This window comes from Mus musculus, chromosome X, assembly GCF_000001635.26.
Source record: "Mus musculus strain C57BL/6J chromosome X, GRCm38.p6 C57BL/6J".
In the NCBI taxonomy this organism is placed as follows: domain Eukaryota; kingdom Metazoa; phylum Chordata; class Mammalia; order Rodentia; family Muridae; genus Mus; species Mus musculus.
The window spans coordinates 139,624,559-139,644,879 of NC_000086.7; the positions used below are offsets into that span (position 1 = coordinate 139,624,559).

Below are 20,321 nucleotides of genomic sequence, written 5' to 3' on the forward strand. Positions count from 1 at the left end.
TATTAGTTTGAAACCATAGTTTTCCTTTGGTTATAGTTTTTTAGTTTCATACTTTTAAATATGTAATTATTTTATATTCAAAAGAAGAAAAGAACAATGACACCCATTTTGCTTCCCCCCGCCCTGGGTAGTTTCTGAAAAATGATAGGAAAATTGCATAATGAAGAAATGGGTCTAGACATGTGGCAAATGCCTGTAGTCCTGGTACTTAGGAGTTTGAGGCAATCCTGGGCTACCCTGTCACAGATAAAACAATGACAACAACCATGGATATAACTCAGAGGTAGAATGCTTGCCTATCATATGGAAGTCTCTGGGTTTGATCTCTAATACCATAAGAAAACAAAGAAAACAAAAAAAAAATCAAAAAAAGAAAAACCTACCAAACAAAAGTAAATGGGCTATAGGAACAACTGTCATGTCTTCCATTTTAAAGTCAGAACAAGACCTTAGTATTAAGACATCAAACTCCATCAATGAAAATGCTTATGGCCCCCTTTCTAGCATAGAAGTAATGAGAAAGAATTTGGGAATCAGATGGATTTTAATATGATTCTCACTTCATTTATCTCCTGTAATATCTTTGTATGCTTTGCCAAATTAATCTCTTTAAAACTTGGTTTCTACCCATGTGGAATGGAGAGTAATAATTATGTGTACATTATAGACTTATTATGATGGATAAATATAGATAAAGAATTGAGTGCACATTTTAATACATTAAAAGGAAAGCTTAATTTCTCTTTCACCTAATCTGTAGTCCAGTCTTGGAGACTAGCAGTGCACATCACTGTATCATTTCTTAGAGCCTCTAATATGCCAAGAAAACTCAGTTCAATTTCATTTAATGTATTGTTTCTGAACTTCTTTATCTATAGACTTTCTTTGTATCTCCAAAATACAAATCTGAAATATATATAATTTTGGAATTCTGATTAGCATGCACTTCATAATTTCTCCCTTCTTCCATTATTTTTTTTTAATTTTGGCCTCTTAATTTTAACTATATCAAAGTCTGGTCAACTTATAGAAATGACTAAGCTAGTAAAGTTACTTCAATCCATTATAGCAAGAACAGAATGCTTCAAATGTGACAAAAGTGTGGATACTTCACTCCCTCTTAGAATGGGGATCAAAATACCCATGGAATAAGTTACAGAGACAAAGTTTGGAGCTGAGATGGAAGGAAGGACCATCCCAAGACTGCCCCACCCGGGATCCATCCCATATACAACCACCAAACCCAGACACTATTGCATATGCCAGAAAGATTTTGCTGACAGGATCCTGATATAGCTGTCTCATATGAGGCTATGCCAGTGACTGGCAAATACAAAGTGGATGTTCACAGTCATCTATTGGATGGAACACAGGGCCTCCAATGAAGGAGACTGCCATATCCAGGGATCCATCCCATAATCAGCCTCCAAAAGCTGATACCATTGCATACACTAGCAAGATTTTGCTGAAAGGAACCTGATATAGCTGTCTCTTGTGAGACTATGCGGGGGCCTAGCAAACACAGAAGTGGATGCTCACAGTCAGCTATTGGATGGATCACAGAACCCCCAATGGAGGAGCTAGAGAAAGTACCCAAAGAGCTGAAGGGGTCTGCAACTCTATAGGTGGAACAACAATATGAACCAACCAGTACCCCCAGAGCTCATGTCTCTAGCTGCATATGTAGCAAAAGATGGCCTAGTCGGCCATCACTGGAAAGAGAGGCCCATTGGTCATGCAAACTTTATATGCCTCAGTACAGGGGAACGCCAGGGCCAAGAAGTGGGAGTGGGTGGGTAGGGGAGTGGGGGGGGGGGAACGGTATGGAGACTTTTGGGATAGCATTGAAAATGTAAATGAGGAAAATACCTAATAAAAATATTAAAAAAGAAAAAAAGATATATGTGTGTAGATAAGTCCCCAATAAATCATAATCTATGTATCCTAAAGAGAGAGAGAGAGAGAGAGAGAGAGAGAGAGAGAGAGAGAGAGAGAAAGTACCCAAGGAGCTGAAGGGGTCTGCAACCCTATAGGTGGAACAACAATATGAACTAACCAGTACCCCCAGAGCTGTGTCTCTAGTTGCATATGTAGCAGAGGATGGCCTAGTTGGCCATCAATGGGAAGAGAGGCCCTTGGTTTTGTGAAGATCATATGCCCCAGTACAGGGGAATGCCAGGGCCAGGAAGTGGGAGTGTGTGGGTTGGGGAGCAGGGGGGGTGGTATAGGGAGCTTTGGGGATAGCATTTGAAATGTAAATGAAGAAAATATCTAATAAAAAAGAATACCATAAAAAAGAAACCAAAAATATTTGTTAATTGAATAACCTGTATTCTATAGAATCTTGCAATAATACATATTTTTCTCAACATAGTTTAAGGTCTTATAGTGACCTATTCTAACTGCTTCAATGGTTTTCTTTTATGCTTTCTGAACAAGATCCTATGTTGTAAAACCACTGCTTTCTTAGTGGACACAGATGTCTATATTATAACCTGACCTTAGACACCAAATTATCTGTGTCCTGGTATTTAAACCGAATTCTGAAGCTGAGATGTACCCAAACTCCCAGTTGGAGTGGGATTATTGACTCCTGTGGAGTAGGCCTATCAGCATGACCATTTTAGCAGAGTCAGCTAAACTGTGTCACTGTGTCAGTGAGCATCATACTGCACACAAGGTCTATAGAGTAGGACTAGTCTTTAGCTTTTTATCAATGTATATCTCATATCCTTTCTTTAGGTGGGCATACCTAATTTAAATATGGTATCTTTGTATGTGAGAAAGAGGCATATATTTTTTATTAGATATTTTCTTTATTTACATTTCAAATGTTATCCCCTTTCGTAGTTTCCCCTCTGAAAATCCCCTATCCCTTCCACACTCTCCCTGCTCACCAACCCACCCACTCCCACCTCCTGGCCCTGGCATTCCCCTATACTGGGGCATAGAGCAGAAGAGGCATATCTTAGGGTGTTCATATCTTAAAAGGATGAATTTGGTTTTCAGATTGAATCAAATTTTGAAGAACCATCAAATATAGCTGACAGTAGCACAAGATGTTCCACTGATGTTTGAAACCATAAATATTATTGAACCATAATACACATATATGAACATTATATATATATTTATAAATGTATTTTCCTTTACATACATACCTATGATAAACATTTAATTCGTGAGTTAAGTAGAGTCAGGATTCACAACAATAACTAATAGTAAAGTAGAATAATTCTAACAGTATAATAAAACTAAAGTTTATGACATTTTTATTTCTGTAGTTTTTTTTATATAATCATGTTGGAATATAGATAATTGAAATGCCAAAAAATGTGATAGTAGATGAGAGGGTACAGTATAATTAAAGCTTCACTTAGCAAGTGCTTATTTGGCATATGTTATTGCCACTTTGGTAGATACCATAGATACAATGATGGAAAACATAGTCACCAACATGAAATTTATAGCTTGGTGTGAAGGATGAGTAAGGCATACACTGCATGGATAGCTTAAATCAGGCCATCTAACCTACATGCGTCAGGGTATTCTGAAAAGATGTTAAACTGCATGTGAAGTGGAGCTTTATAGAACCTTTTACCAAAAGAGCAATCCAAAGATAGTAATGTTTCTTATAGCCATGAAGAAAGCAAATCAAAGAACTAGACTGGTGGCTTGGACTCTAGTGCGGAAATTGTTACTGGTGATTTTGATAATATCAGCGACAATAAAAATGTGTTCTATTGGGAAAGGAATGGGCTTCTTTCTGATGTGGCTAAATTTTCAAACTTCTATATGAAATGCATTGCATACTTTAAAAAATGATTTTCTTGGCAGACTTTTTCCATACATGGCAAATAATTGATATTTTTCTAGATACTGAATTAATATTTTTCTAAACCTTAATATCAATCAAACTATAATCAAACTCCAACATAATGCTTCTCAAAGTATTACGTGTAGACCACATAATCCAAATTAACCCATAAAACTAGTCAAACCAGCAGATTTCCACATCCTACCCCAGATGTACTGACTCAAAATGGGACTTAGGAAGTCTCCCAGTTAAGTTCCATGCATAGTAAAGTTTTAGGATCATTGATCTACCCAAAACGTCTTAAAATAATATCAGAGGACTATTGTTGCTCCCTGTAATTTCGCAGTGGTTTAAGAAGTCAAGACTACATATTGTGTGAGTTTCTTTGTGAATGTGTTACCTCACTCAGGATGATGCCCTCCTAGGATACCCAAGATATAAGATATAATTTGCTAAACACATGAAACTCAAGAAGAATGAAGACTGAAGTGTGGACACTATGCCCCTCCTTAGATTTGGGAACAAAACACCCATGGAAGGAGTTACAGAGACAAAGTTTGGAGCTGAGATGAAAGGATGGACCATGTAGAGACTGCCATATCCAGGGATCCACCCCATAATCAGCATCCAAACGCTGACACCATTGCATACACTAGCAAGATTTTATTGAAAGGACCCAGATGTAGCTGTCTCTTGTGAGACTATGCCGGGGCCTAGCAAACACAGAAGTGGATGCTCACAGTCAGCTAATGGATGGATCATAGGGCTCCCAATGGAGGAGCTAGAGAAAGTAGCCAAGGAGCTAAAGGGATCTGCAACCCTATAGGTGGAACAACATTATGAACTAACCAGTACCCCGGAGCTCTTGACTCTAGCTGCATATATATCAAAAGATGGCCTAGTCGGCCATCACTGGAAAGAGAGGCCCATTGGACTTGCAAACTTTATATGCCCCAGTACAGGGGAATGCCAGGGCCAAAAAGGGGGAGTGGGTGGGTAGGGGAGTGGGGGTGGGTGGATATGGGGGACTTTTGGTATAGCATTGGAAATGTAAATGAGCTAAATACCTAATAAAATATGGAAAAAAAAGAAGTCAAGACTAGTTTCATAATAACACTTCAACATCATTCATTCTATTCATGTTTACACAAATGATATAGAAGCAGTGATAAAAACTGCGAGCATCATTTTTGTTGTTGTTTTGCTTTTTGAGACAGTTGGCTGTCTTGGAACTTCCTCTGTAGACCAGGATGGACTCAAACTCACAGAGATGCATCTGCTTCTGCCTCCTGAGTGCTGGGATTAAAAGTGTGTGCCACCTCCCCCTGGCAAGGAAGCATCTAAAAACTAGCATCTAAAAACAAACTAAGACTGAAAACATTAGATGGTATTAATTGTTATTGTCTATCCCTGTGTACTTATAAGAAAAGGTAAATGCCAACTTCGCAGAGAATGTCCCTCAAATACCATGGAGTGCTCAGCTATAAATGGGGCATCTACAGTGCATGTCTTTCTGCAAGGCTCAGTGATCATTGTGAAAGAGGAGGCAAGAAGATTGTAAGCCAGAGTGGTGGATGATTGCATGGAAATGGTGTTTTCTCTACCCAATAGGGCAGTCAGTTGCACATGTGAACTTATGGTAGTTATGGCAGAATGCATAAGAACTGTATAAGCTAAAGCCAGACAAAATTGCAACATGGAATGGGAGATGGGCATGAAGTCCCATGCCTAGCTGAAGAACACGGATGTTTGATAGCTTCTGGGAGAGGGAAAGTAAGTTCTCTTTAAGAGCATGACATCTACAGGACCTAGTAGTTCCATGGCAGCCGTATACTCAGTAGTAACACTAGTTGAACTTGATGGTTGGTTTGGTTTGGGTTTGTTGTTTTTGTTGTTGTTTTACTTTTTCAAGACAGGGTGTCTCTGCGTAGCCTTTGGCTATCCTGGAGCTCACTCTGTAGACCAGGCTGGCTTTTGAGATCTGCCTGCCTCTGCTTCCTGAGTATTGGGATTAAAGGCGTGCTGCACCAGCACCCAGTAAACTTGATAGGTTTTCAAAAGGAGAGAACTTGAAGTTGGGTGGATAAGAAAGTGAGTGTGGAGTTGGCTGGAGTGGATATGAACAGTGTGTGCCTTATGAAGTCTCAGACAAGGAATAAAAAAAAAAAACATTACTTCAAAATTAGAAATAAAGCTGAAGGTTACTTTAAAATACCCAGATGAATTAGTAGAATAATTAGTTTTATTAAGTCCCTCCTCTATGGGACTTACACATAGGTGTGCTTCTGTGTGATGGGTGAGTGATGTAGGCATAAAGCAGCTTGCAACACAATCAAGTGTTGTGTTTGAAGGCAAAGCACGTGTGGGATAGAGCTGTCAGCTGAGCTAGCTATTCTTTTCAAATACCTCCTTTTAACTTGACAACCTACTGACAAACAGGAGCTCTTCAGAGCTAAATATTTGGAAGACCTTTTCTCAAGAATGAAAACTGAGCCTGTCATTTCAAGGAAAAGCACCGACAGTATTTGCTGCCAGTGATATGATTTTTTAAGTTTTCAGGCAAAATTGGAACTGAAAAAAAAATGAAGCCACCATATAAACTTGAAAACTTCCTGATACTTGGGCTTTTTCTGATAACATCTGTGTTGATATTAACAACCGATTTACCCTTTTATATTGTATAGTCTTGAAATGAGTTCTTATTTAAATCTGTATAATGAACCAATACTTTATAGATGATCAATGCATGATATTAAGGTGGACGAGCAGAAGCAGAGGATGTAGCCCAGTTGACTAAGTGCTTGCCTTGCAAGCATTAGGATCCGAGTTCAAGTTCAGGAACCCATGTGGACAAAGCTAGGTACAATTCTGCATGTTTAGAATACATGTACCTAGGAGGTTGAGACCCGTGGAACCCTGGGGCTTGCTAGCTAGCTAGCCTAGCTTCTTAGTGAGATGTACACTAAGAAAAACCTGATCTGAAAAAACCAGGGTAGGTGGCTTCTGGAAAATGACATCTCAGGTTGACCTCTGAACTCCATGGACATGTAAACATGGACATGTACCCACATACCTATACAGGAGCTCCCTACAGGAACACACAGAACACACAAACACACACACACACGGGGGGGGGCACAGGGTGGAGGAGGTGTGGATAAATATCCATTCAATATGCAAGGCAAACCAGTGAATTTCCATTTAACCAAGTAGGGAGGGTCCATTGACATGGTTTCAAATAATATCTTTTAACTAACTATAAGTTCAGATTGGATGTAATATCAAAGTGCAGTATATTCAATTAATCTAAAATAACTATTAAAGCAACACTTCTCCAGTTGCATCGTTTCTGTGAGTAAAAATGTACTTCATAGGCCTCCACTCATAAATGACACCACTCTATTTGTTACATTTGGAAGAAATAATAGTTGTTTTAATAAAATAATGTTATGCATTTATGATGACTTTAATTGAATGAATTAACATTTTCTAAATTCCTTGGTATTAACTTCTAATCTGGTAAATGTCACTAGAAATAACCTACATAAACAAAGATTCTTTGAAGTCGTCAGTAACTTTTAAAACATGTAAAAATGTCCTGACACCAGAAAATTGGAGAACTGTGAATCTTGCTCAACATAACAACTGGTGAAAATCAGCCTAGGCAAGACAGGACTAGATGTTTTCAAAACAGTTATGAGACTTGTATACTTGTGAATGTGATAGGTCATGTACAAATTATTCATCTGTGACCTTTTCTACAGAGTTGCATCTATTTACCTACTATCTTTAATATGCTGCTTTCTGAAGACTCTATCTGTTAGAGATTGTTTTTGTATATCAAAACTGATCTATTCTTCCATTTCTCTGGTGAAGCTGTGCCCTCCGAACTTACAGCTGAAATGCTTGAGAGTCCAAACCAACAGAACAACTTTCTGTACTGTACACACTTACACATTTTTCTGTCTGACAGAAGTACTTCTTAGACTTCCATTCTAAGAGCGTTGGTATTCCTGACTGAAATCAGCTATCTTCCCTAACTGCCCAAAGAGTTTGTGCTGTATAGGAAAACAAAACAAAAACAAAACAAAACAAAACCAAGTCTTTGAAACACACTATGGAAAAAGTGAATTTTCCAAAGTCCAGGTGATTGGTTTCAGGTTCTACTGATTAGAGAGCTGTTTATTCCCTGTGCAGGAACCCCTCACACACAGACGTTGTCCGTTTTAGATAGCAGTGAATTCCCAATTGCTGACTCCGTTGCAGTGTCAAGATGCCTGGGCAGTGTTGAATGTGAGCTTAGTTTTACAACAACCACATTGGACATCAGTGGCCCTGTTATTTGTAATTCACTCTTAGTGAATACTTCTGCTTTCCTAACATTAAATTAAGAATGCTATTTTTACTCCTCTCCTTATGTTTTCTGTTGAAATGCCCAGGTCCTGTAAAAATGCCATCATTATGCTTAAAATACTCCATATGTTATGAAAATCTTATTATGACTTATTTTATAGCTTATTAGTATTAGTATCAAAGGTGAATAAAAAGGTCCAGAAACACAGAACTTACTGTGTCTTTATTCTCTAGAAATACTCATTTAATGACTTTGTGTTTAAAAGTAAATAAGATTAAATTAGAATAATATCATTACATTTTTAAAATAAATGGAAAAGGTCAGCTATTTACATGAACCTATATCTAATTTGTGTGCAGTTAGAATACTAAAAAATAAAATAAATGCCTCCATAGTGCTTACACTAGAGACCATTGTGATTTAATATATTAGTCGTCGAATGCTATTCAGAAGTGGTGGTAAGCATTGTTACAGGGGTTAGAGAGATGGTTCAGTGGTTGTGAGCACTAGACCTTCAGGAGGACCTAACTTTGGTTTCCAGCATGCATGGTGGGTGGTTTGTAACCACCTTTAGCTCAGCATCCCCAGGGAATCTGACACACTTTTGGCTTCTGTAGGCACTTGCCACTACTGCCACATACACAAATAGTTAATAAAAGAGTTGCTGTATTCTGTTTTGTTATCACTATTCCCAAGACAGGGACCGTGTTTTAGGTATTTACTGTAGCCCCATAGCTTAACACAGTACCTGACCTGTGTGTAGATACTGAAAAAAAAAAACAGACTAGGGTGAAATTGGGGGTACTGTTTGTCTTCTGTGTAACTGGTCCATAAGGAAGTGATTTATAGTTTTAACTCATTGGCACTGATTTGATCACCTGAGCTATCCAGATCACATTCTGCTGGTTCTAAAGTAGAGAATTATTACAGTGAAACTTTAGATAGAAAACTAGATAGCAAGCTGGGCCCTGGTGACTTGTGCCTTTAAACCTAGCACTCCAGAGGCAGAAGCAGGCAAATCTCTGTGAGTTCAAGGCCAGACTGGCCTACAGAGCTAGTTCTAGGACAGCCAAGGCTTTACAGAGAAACCCTGTCCCCAAAAAAACCAAAACCAAACCAAACAACCAAACTAACAACAAACAAAAGGGAAGAAAAAGAAAACTAGAAAAACTAGATAACTCACCAACGTATAAAACTATTAAATTAGTGCATTGATATTGATGTTAAACATCATTTTATAGACTGTCTAATCTGTTTGCATGGACTATGTTATTATATATAATGTAAGAGGACAAGCTAACACTATTGAAAAAGATGATACAGCATAAGGGACACAGATTCAACAAAACAAGTTGCTTCCTGGATCATTGGAATTGTCTTCTGGGGGCTTGAATGCTTGTCCTTAGCGAAGATCCATTTTATGAGCTGTCTCTGGATGGAGAGTGGCCGTGCCTCATTCTCCCTAATAGGCAAATAAAATGATAATCTGGCCTGGTGAGTCACACAGCAGTTGGGAGGTGATAACAGGATGGTCAGTAGTTTAGGGTCAGCCTCAGCTACCCAGTGAGTTTGAGGCACATCTAGGGTACAGGAGACTTTAAGGGCCTACAAAATATCTCAGTGAGTGAAGGTGCTTGCTGTGAGAAGAGTTCATTCTGCAGACCCTATATGTTGGAAGGAGAGCAATGACTCCCACACGTGTCCTGTTCACATGTATGTGAATACGTGCACAAAGTTTCAAAAAGAATGTAAAATCAAAATAAAAGACAAAAGTTCTTCTAGCCTGCATGCATGTGTCTTCGACGTTCCTTTCACTTTCTCTCCCCCAATGACTATCTACTTTAGGAGTAATAAATTGTAAGCTTTTATCATAAGCATATAAACTGCTTATCATAAGTGGCTAACTTTCACATAATGAGTGTTTTGTGAGACTTTAGAAAGATCACTTACCAAACTGAAATAATAGCTCAGTGACAGAACATTTTTATGCATGAGGCCCTGGGCTCAGTTCTTAGCACAACAACAAAAAAGAAAAAAGAAAGAAAGAAAAGAAAAGAAGTGATCATTTTAAAAGTCACTAAAGCTAATTTGAAGATCCGAAACCGTTTGGAATCAGTTGAAACCATAATGGCCATGAGCAATACTGGATGGCCATAGGAGAGCTCACAGGAAAACAAAGCTTGGCTAGGTTTGCTTTAGGAGGACAAATTCACACACACCCAACAGTCATAAAAGGCTTTCTTTAGAACCTGGGGGTGGGGCTTACTGGTAAAGTGCTTGCCTGTCAGTCTTGGTGGCCTTCTGGAGCCCTTGCGTTTCATTCCTAGTCCTGAAACAAAGAGCTAGTTTTTGTTTGTTTGATTTTGTTGTTCCACTAAAACGTTACTGTTCTTTGGAATCCAGAGTCAACATCTTAGTTTGTGGTGTTTCAATAGAGTAACAAACAGAAAAGCAAGCAAGCAAACAAACAAACAAACAAAAAAACAGACTTCTCTTGGGATTGCATATACACTAATTTGATCTTTTACTTGTGTGTGTGTGTGTGTGTGTGTGTGTGTGTGTGTGCGCGCGCACGCGCGCGCGAGTGCGCAAGTATGTGTGTGGGGTGGGTACCCCTTGATGTCCCTCTTTAATTTTTATTTTTTCAGGTCAGATCACTTCGGATGTCAGTAAAAAGAGAGAACTAATATAGGAGAGTGGAAAGCAGAACACCAAAGCCACGGCCTTGTGTTCTCTTTCTCTCCTTGCTGGGAATTCAATTTTACCTTGTCATTGGAATAATAGCAATGCCTACCTTATATTAACTATATTAAGACCTTAGATTATAGATCAATTTTATCTGGTAACCTTCACTCTCAGGTAAAATTGGGAAGGTAAACAAAAATGCCTCTGAACAACAGTTGTAGATGCTGTGGGTACTTGCACTGAGGCCTTCAAGTGCCCTCTGGAAGCCCGTTGCTCTTTCTGTAGGACCAAGCTTAATTGCCTCGCATCCAACAATACTGGAGAAGCATAAAATTGTAGAGGAGGACTGATGCTATCAGCAGCAAGCTATACAAGATTCTTCCTCCCTCATGAAAAATTGTTCAGTGTTAGATTACTGGGTTTTTTTTAATGAATTAGGCTGGTTCATGAGGTCTACTCCAGCTTCAATAATATATGACTTAAGCACAAATTATAAGAGTCTGGGGACAGATAATATTACTGCTATATTAAATAATAGCTTCCAAGACTAATCCACCGTCAATAACAAATCATAATTAGTACATCTTTGTTATGAAAATAGGGCATTATTACATTTTTGTACATTTTAGTCTGTGGAATAAGAAGCAAGAACAGCTAATGATGACGTGCTTTTAATAATATAGGGATAGAGCGGGTTGATTTCTTTTATCCATCTGCTTCACATAGTCCATTAGAGCAAAAAGTCTGTGTTAAATCTATAGGGAAATGAACCTAATATTTTGTTGGTAGTTTTTCACTTAATTATGTTTAGTGCAATGGGCATGCAGATGCCATAACGTTGTGGATTGGGTTTCACCCTTCTACTCTTACAGAGGTCCTGGGAACTGAGTCAGGTTGTCAGTCTCAAGTGGCAAGGGTTTTTATCTCCTGAGTCATCTTGCTGCCCAACTGGTATAAATTTAATCAGTATATGACATATATGTTTTACAGAAATAAAATGCTGCTCACAGATTGTTTAAAAATATTCCAATATTGTGCTGAAATGTATGTTATATTCATTCATGGGAAAAAAGCTGATTGTATGGTTGCATACACTAGATACATTTTTGTTATAACATATTATCACTTTTCCATTAATTAATTAATTTTATATCCCAATTGCTGTTCCCTCCCAGTTCCTCCCTCACATAGTCTCTACCTCTTTTGAGAGGGTAAGACACTCCCCTGTTATCCCCCCACCTTGGCACAGCCTAACCCTGCAGTGATACATTTTATTTTATAAGAGAAGGACTTAGCTAAACATATTTGATTATGTTGAATTATTATGTCTGATACTAAAAATGTTGGAAAGATGGCTCAATGCAGAAAGCACTTGGCATGTAAACATCAAGACCTGAGTGCAAATCTCCAGAATCTAAGGAAAGCCATGCAGAGTAGTGTATGCATCTGTAAGCCCAATTCTCATAGAGGTAAAATAGAGAAAGAGACAGGAAAATTTCAAGAAGCTCAAAGGCTAGCTAGCATGTAACATACAGTGGAGAAAAGTGACAAGAGACCTTGTCTCAGTTAAGGTGGAAAGTAAATACTGGTTAAGCCTAGGTTGTCCTGATGTCCACAAGTATGTCATAGCATGTGTGTGTACTTGTATTCACATGTTAATGCATGTACATATAATACACAAAATTAAAAAGCTACTTACATAAATATGGTTAAATTTTACTATTTGTGTAAAGCAATTTTTCCAGTAAACCTTACTTGAATGAAACATGTAACTTCCTAGATATCCCCAAAAAGAAAACCATTGCTAATAGTGAATTACAGACTTTTTCCACTCAAAAAAAAGATTCTTAGTTTAGAGAGGGAGTTGGTATGCTGATTTAAGTTGTCAGACAAAATGAAGAGCTAGGTGGAAATTAAAATTCAAATGATAGGTGCTAGGGAGATAGTTTAGTGGGTGGTAAAGGCATTGCTACTAAGCCTGATAACATGAGTTCTATCCCCAGGAACTACTTTGTAGAAGGAACAAACAGACTCTCACTCATGCAAATGTGTTTACACACATGTACACACAAACACACACATGCACGCTAAACAATGATTAAAAATGAAACCGATGGAACATTTGCTTTCATTCTGGAAGACTATGAACTGGACCATCAGAGATACAGAGGCAAATGGGAGAGGGGGCAGTAATCAAGATGTATGCTGGGGACTTGAGGATGAGAGTACAAAAAAATAGAGTTATGGAAAAGCGAATGACAATAAATGGCTGCATGTGGTTGAATCTGAGTATGCACGAAGTATAGTGTAAGAGAGATATACCTAACTGGACAACTCCATTCAGACTATATCAAATGAGATTGTATACCCTAGGCCAAGGAGTCAGGCTTCAATGAGTAATATAGAATAAGTAAAAATTCTGAGCAGGATATAATCACATATGCCACACAAAAAGCAAGAAACAAAAAAATCAAAAAACAAAAATTAAAAAAAATGAAAATAATTCTGATGAAATTTTAAGGGAATATAGTTAAAGATAATCACTGAACATTGAGGATACTGGATGTAGGAAAACCAGAAACAAGTTAGGTTATAGAAATATGCCAAGGAATTATAAAAGCAGCACGAATATGAAAAAAATATTTTGATAATGGAAGACACCAAGAAAGATAGATTTACATGACTGATAGGCACATACTAAAGGGTTAAAATGGAGTTTCCCTGTCTTCACCTATTGTTTGGCTGTGGGCCTCTGCCTCTGCTTCCATCAGTTACTGGAGGGAACCTCAATGATGGTGATTGGGCTAGGCACTGAATCCTGAGTATAATAGAATATTATTCGAATCATTTCATTGACTTGTTTGTCAGTTGTGTTTGGTTCTACCCTAGGTCTCTGAGCTTCCAGATTCCGCCCATCTACATAGTGTTAGGCATGGGCTGACTCTTCTGGTGTGGACCTCAATTCATACTAGTCATTGGTTGGCCACTCCCACAATGCTCTGGGCCACCATTGCCCCAGTGATAACCATGGAGCCTGTACCAGGCCCTCTGAATATGATGTGCTGTGGGTTTAGGGTAGAGTTATGTTTAAACTCCTAACAATGGAGCATGTGTCTCTGACTCTTGCCTGCTGATGGGACCCTTTTCCTCCTACTGGGTTGCCTTGTCCAGCCAGCTTTGACACGAGGGTCTGTGCCTGGTCTTATTTTAAAACCTGCTCTTTCCTGAAGGGAAACAGGGGAGAAGTGAGGGGAAGTGTGAAGAGGACTGGAAGGGAGGGAGGGATGGAGGGAGGGAGGGAGGGAAGGAGGGGAGGGAGGCTGTGGTTGAAAAAACATAGTAAATGTTTTTTTTTTTTTTAAAGATGACTTTGTTGATACTTAGAGCATGTGACTCGAAGCATTGTGATGTCATTATCTGTGATTGGGAACAGTGGATAAGTAGCACTTTTAGAAAGCTGTAAGGCATTGAGGAAGAAGAGAACTACAGTAATGTCTAGGATAGAGCAAAATAAAAAAACAAACAACAATAACCAAGAAAATGTTTACAGGGCTGGGGAGAAGTAGCAAAGTACTTGATTTGCAGTCCTAGCATCGGAAAAGCAGAGAAGGGAGCATCCTTGGGGCTTGTGGCCAAGCCCATCCAGATCAGTGGGCAAACTCAAGGTTCAGTGGGAAAATGTGTTTCAAAAAATAAGATGGAAAGAAACGAAGGAAAACAACTTGACATTGAACCCTGGCTTGCCCATACATGAGGACATGCCCCTAACACACATACAAACACACACACAGACACACACACACAGACACACACACCTCAAAAAAAGAAATGCCTTTCTTCAAAATGTCTACTTATTTAAAATTTATATAAATGGGGGGAATGCACTGGTATCATACAAAATATTCTTCTAAGTGGTCCTTCAGCCTCTGAGCCATGTTGAAATGAGACATGCGTCTTTTATATGACTGGGAGTGTAATTCAGTGTATTTCACTGTTCAACTTCAGAAGGTATGTATGAATATAGATTGTGGGTATTGAAACACAAACGTGTTCCTGATATATACACAGTGTACATTCTTGACTTTTAATTTTTAAGTCTGCATACAGAGTGGCTAGTCTGAGTAGCCACTTCTGCTGCTTCATCTGTATCTTCTAAAGGGGGGGGGGTAAAAACTCTAGAATTCTACTAGTCACTTATTAGAGGGTCACATCCATGATGTATAAAGAATTCTTTCAAATGGCAATATTTTCTAAAGTTAACTTTTAAAAGTCGCTGTACTGTCAAATATCATATCCATTACAGTATCACACTATGTGACTAATGAAAATTTTCCAGACAGATGTTTCCCTTATAGGAAAAAAAGACAGAATGTTAGGTTTTAGTTTCATGGCTAGAAATTTAAAAACAACAAAGACCCTTTTCCTCCTAACTTACAAATTCTTTTACCCATAAGGGAAATTTTGGTCATATGTTTTAGATGAAATTTAGTCATGTTTGTTTTAGATAAAGATAGAGGAAATGCTGCCTGCATTTTATACTCTCTTCACTTCCTGTACCTTCTGCATTTTTGTTCCACGGAAATAGGACAGTGAGCCATTAACTTCTATCACACCGAGTTGTCTGTCATGCATCAGTCAGTAGGAGCCCTAAGAATTTTAACTGTCACTTGCAAAGATAGTTTTTTTTTGGGGGGGGGAGTAGGAGGCTTTAACTATCTATAGGAATGAGCTGGAGAGAACCAGAAGAGCCAGGTTTGGTTCCCAGACACATAGTAGTTTCTAAGTATCTGTAAGTGCAGTTTCATGGGCTCTGACAGCCACCTGTCACTGTAGTGCATGCACATTGTTCATGGTGCTCATAAAGACATTCACACAAACACTCATATGCATCAACTGATAAAAGGATCTTTGGTGATAGCTTTTGAATATATTAGGGAAGGATCCAAGCCTGGGTACTCAATGGTGTTTCTAGGTGGCCCAATCTTTTGTCTTTTGCTACTCAGAGCTGTAAATTTCAAGGATTGTTTATTTGGGTTAAAAAAAATCCACAATATATACCACCATTTAAGATTTTTTACTCTTAGTCCTTGAAAATGGAAACACTATCTTAGTATTGTCCTTTGTGTTTAAATTCTAGTCTAAAGGTCTTATTTGTAGGTGGTTGTTTATTCCAGGCTGGAGTTTAATCATTAACCTTGAGTAATACCTTAACCTAGTATCAATAGGGGGTTTCTCTGGTTGGCAATACATTAACATTCAAAGAACCCTTCTTTTGCTTAGGATCATTCATCTTGGGTCATAAAAACTAGGAGGATTATAAACCTTGATAAGCATTGGAATGACTTAAACAATGACATTTTCAGAACATTGAGAAAGATAAGGTTTGTCTTGCTTTTCTAACCAAACATGTTTGGGAGTAGAAAGGTTATTACAGATATGAGATCTTTAGTAACAGTAGTAGTGTAAGTTCAGGTTTGTCCTTAACTGGCACTAAATAGAAACGAATACTTCTATCACCACTTTGTGTTATTTTCTTTGCTACCCTGAACAGGCCTATATATAAAACCTTAGAGCTCTTGAAACAAAATATCTGCCTACCTGCCTGCCTGCTTGCTTTCTCTTTCCTTTCTTGTAATAAATGTTAGATGGATCAAGATTAACCTTTTATTTTGTTATTCTTTTCTTCTTTATTATGTTTTGTAAGACATAGAACATAAGAAAGAAAGAAAGAAAGAAAGAAAGAAAGAAAGAAAGAAAGAGAGAGAGAAAGAGAGAGAGAGAGAAAGAAAGGAAGGAAGGAAAGGAAAGAGAGAGAGAGAGGGAGGGGGAGAGAGAGAAAAAGAAAGAAAGAAAGAAAGAAAGAAAGAAAGAAAGAAAGAAAGAAAGAAAGAAAGAAAGAAAGAAAGAGTTGCCTTCTATTTCATACATGGATAGAATGAGCTTTGTCTGTATTAGCCTACCCATTGCCTTCTCTTGTCTCATTGTCTTCGCCTTTCACTAGTCTGCTTCTCCTTCTCAAGTAGCTTGTGCAAATTTGATATTATCTTTAAAGATGTAGAAAAATACCACATTGTGATCATGTGATGGACTGTCAAACATATATGAGATGATTTGTCAAAAATCCCTATATTGATACATAAAGCTTTATATATATTAATATTGAGTAAATATGACAATCTGCCTACTTATAAATTAAAAAAAAAGATACATCTAAGTATTTTAATAATCCCGTGGAGGTAAGTTCTATTGTTTGTCAGTAGTGGACTATTTGTCATTAAGAAGGCCTTCACACAGTTTGCATATTGGGGCAATTTCTTAGGCCTGTACTCCTAGCTACTCAGGAGGATCAGGCAGAAGGACCTGAGTTTCAGGCTTGCCTGGGATGCAGAGTGAGACAAGCAACCTAGACTCCAAGTGTAATGCGTTGAATTATGGTTAATGGCGTTGCCATGCCTTCCTTTAAAGCAGCTGTTCTCGACACAGAGGGGTCATGCATCAGATACTCTGCCTATCAGATATTTACAGTACAACTCATAACGTTAGCAAAAATACAGTTATGAAGTAGCAACAAAACAATTTTTATGGTTGGGGGTCACTACAACATGAGGAAACTGTATTAAAAAGAACAAAACCCTAGGAAGGCTGAGAAGCACTGTTTTCAACTATGAGCTCCTGAGATCAATGACCAAATCTTCACATGGTTAGAGCCCTTATGGCTTTTGAATGTAATAAGTGCTTAATAATGTTAACTGAATGATAACATAGCCTTTTGTGTCAGCAGGTCTCATTTTAAATGTTTTAAATTATCCATTCAATTGGCTTTTTTATATTAATGATCTCAAAGTAAAACTGAATTCATTTTCTTTTACAGGTGCTGGGGACATTGTTGCAATCATGATTGGCAATCTGAAAGGAACAAAAATTCTGCAGTCTATTCAAAGAGGCATCCAAGTCACAATGGTCATCGAAGTAGGGAAAAAACATGGCCCTTGGGTGAATCATTATTCAATTTTCTTCGTTTCTGTGTCCTTTTTCATAATTACGGCAGCAACCGTGGGCTATTTCATCTTTTATTCTGCTCGAAGATTACGAAATGCAAGAGCTCAAAGCAGGAAGCAGGTTTGTCATGCTCCCTTTGCCTATTCAAATATTTCTACTGTTGCACTTACAGTTTGGTTTCGTGGATATTATTATACTTACTAGACACAGATCTATAAATATGCTTTTGAAATTCAGTCATTCAGAAAGGATATCAGCTCTCATCATCTCAAGTTTTATATTCTGTCATTTGTCAAAGTTAATCCTGCTTGATTAAGTCTTTTAACACCTCTAAGGGTACACAGCCAACATTTATTTCTAAATGACTGTAAATACATATGTTGCTTTAAATGAACTGTTTTCCTAAATTATAAGAGCATTTCACACTCAAAGAAATTAGAAAGTACAGATGAAGAAATATTCATAAAACCAAGATAACTGTTATCACTGCCTGAAGGTAAATGTGCGTGTGCTCACGCAAGAGAATTAATGAATGAATGGATGGATGAATGAACGAATTTGTATTCAAGTCTATACTCTCCTTCCACCTTGTGGGTTCCAAGAATTGAACTCATGTTAGGCTTGACTGCAAGTAGCTTTACCCACTTAGCAATCTTGCCAGCCTAAGGAAGGTTTTGCATTTTCAATTGTTCACGATAAAAGTGTTAAACTACAAACATACAGTGTATTCATAATTTTACAATATTTTAACACTAATGCTTTAAAAAGTACAAAGTATGGAAAGGGTAGCACAAAACATCCAAGGGCTTATAAAACAGAGGAGTACCTATAATTCTCTATCCCTGATCTGATCACATTTAAACCATCTTCACCCCTTCCTATAATATCAATTCTCTAATTGATTAGCTTAAATTCTGTGGCCATTCAAATGTTATCTCAGATTGTCACTTTCTTTTTTTTTTTTTTTTTTTTTTTGGTTTTTCGAGACAGGGTCTCTCTGTGTAGCCCTGGCTGCCCTGGAACTCACTCTGTAGACCAGGCTGGCCTCGAACTCAGAAATCCGCCTGCCTCTGCCTCCCGAGTGCTGGGATTAAAGGTGTGCACCACCACACCTGGCTAGATTGTCACTTTCTTTGTTGTAGAATTATCCATTTGGTGTCCATAGGGGATTGGTTTCAGGACCTCCTGTTATGTACTCAAAATCCATGAAGTCTCTTATGTAAAACATTACAGTATTTGCATATAATGTATGCATGTACAAACACTTTAGATCCTGTCTAGATTGCTTATAATAACTAATACATTGTTTATAGTATGCAAATCAGACTTATGCCATGTTCTGTAGAGAATGACTGTGGGAAAAAGTCTACACATATTCAGGAGAGATGCAGATTCTTATTCTGAACGCTTTCAATGCAATGTTTGCTAAATCCATACACGTAGAACCTATGCACATACTCGCCGGCGAAATCAACCCTGGCTAAACCTTACCTCGCACTCTGTGTCTACACCTAGACTTGCAGAAGTACCAGAAAAAAAATATTTGTAGCTATACTGACTTTAAATTTATGATCTGCATCAGTACTTCTGTCTGTATGTGCATCTAGACCCTGTTCCTCCTCTCTGGCTTCTGTTTTGCCAGATACTATGTTTTCTTCCACAGCCAACTTTCTCTGGTGTACATGCTCTTTCTGGCTTTTGTATACTCAAGGCTGTCATTCCAGCAATTTTCCTCCTTTTAGCAATGTCGTCTCCTTTCCTCTAGTTCTTTCCAGTCAACACAGGCACATATCAGTATTACACACATTTTCTACAGAGTTTCTATTGTCCTTAGGCCAGAAGCTATTGAGCTGCTCTTCCCTCCCTCCCTCCCTCCTTCCCTTCCTCCCTCCCTCCTTCCCTTTGTCTCTGTCTTTCTCTCTTATTTCCCACGTAGCCTTCATGAACAAATGCAGTATCCCTCCAGAGCATAATTATTTACTTACTTGTATTCCTCCCTTCTTCCCCATGCCACCATCATGAGTTACTGTTCCCTTCAAGGTTTGTCAGTGTAACAACGCAATGTTGTGCCACTTCTCCATGACATTGGTAGTTACCACTTTCAGGGGATAGAAGCAACAGAACGTGTTTTTATGATCTGAAAAGTTCCTCAAAGGCCGGGCAATGCCATGTACTAATTTTCCACAGAGCAAAGAAACCTCCAGTATATTTAGGACCAGAAGCAACAAGATTTCTGTAGAGTAAGGAAATTAATGGAATTTCACAATAGATGAAAAGTTTAAATCATATTATAAAACCTATATAAGGATTAGGTACTACCATATATTAATAAATGCTGAACATCAGAATGTTTAGACTTAATTGCCTTCTGTCCTCTTTGGTGAAGAAGCTTATCACAGTGGTGACAGGTTCAGCCTGTTACCAGCTAAGGTCAGAAGGATATTTAGCATTCCAGTGCCAGACTGC

The 20,321-nt window shown here is 38.1% G+C and overlaps 1 protein-coding gene across 2 annotated transcripts in view; it reads left to right on the forward strand.

Moving 5' to 3' along the window:
- Rnf128 (ring finger protein 128) overlaps nt 1-20,321 on the forward strand; it is a 109,806-nt gene that overhangs the window by 61,219 nt on the left and 28,266 nt on the right. For both annotated transcript variants that reach the window (NM_001254761.1, NM_023270.5), the window contains exon 2: nt 17,728-17,975. In NM_001254761.1, coding sequence (NP_001241690.1) covers nt 17,728-17,975 — 248 coding nt within the window. The remainder of the gene's footprint in view (nt 1-17,727; nt 17,976-20,321) is intronic.